Raw genomic sequence first — 332 nt, 5'->3', positions numbered from 1 at the left:
AATCCCATAACACATACAATACAAAATTCCACCAAAAAAAAAGAGACGAAAAGAAAAATTAACCCCCCCCCCACCCGTCCCACTCCCCCAGCCTCTCATCGCCGAGATCTGCCAAGCCGACGTCCGCGGCCTCCTCTCCTCCCTCCCCGAGATCATGGTGAGCGTCGGGATGCTGCTCATCTACATCCTGGCTCGGTTCCTGGATTGGGAGAGCGCGACGCTGGTGTGCGGCGTGCTGCTGTTCCCGGTGGCTGCCACGGTGCTGTTCGTCCCCGAGTCCCCCTACTGGCTGCTCAAGAACGGAAGGGAGAAGCAGGCGCTCAGGTGAGCTG

At 59.3% G+C, this 332-nt stretch overlaps 1 protein-coding gene across 1 annotated transcript in view; it reads left to right on the top strand.

The window, feature by feature from the left end:
• The window catches only part of LOC119591441 (facilitated trehalose transporter Tret1-like), an 11,848-nt gene that overhangs the window by 8,585 nt on the left and 2,931 nt on the right, over positions 1 to 332 (top strand). Inside the window, exon 5 of the mRNA XM_037940181.1 lies at positions 92 to 324. Within this exon, the coding sequence (XP_037796109.1) occupies positions 92 to 324 (233 nt within the window). The remainder of the gene's footprint in view (positions 1 to 91; positions 325 to 332) is intronic.

The sequence above is a fragment of the Penaeus monodon genome, chromosome 28, assembly GCF_015228065.2.
Source record: "Penaeus monodon isolate SGIC_2016 chromosome 28, NSTDA_Pmon_1, whole genome shotgun sequence".
Taxonomy (NCBI): Eukaryota; Metazoa; Arthropoda; class Malacostraca; order Decapoda; family Penaeidae; genus Penaeus; species Penaeus monodon.
The sequence above is the reverse complement of the archived record's forward strand: the minus strand, read 5'-3'. Positions and strand labels throughout refer to the sequence as shown.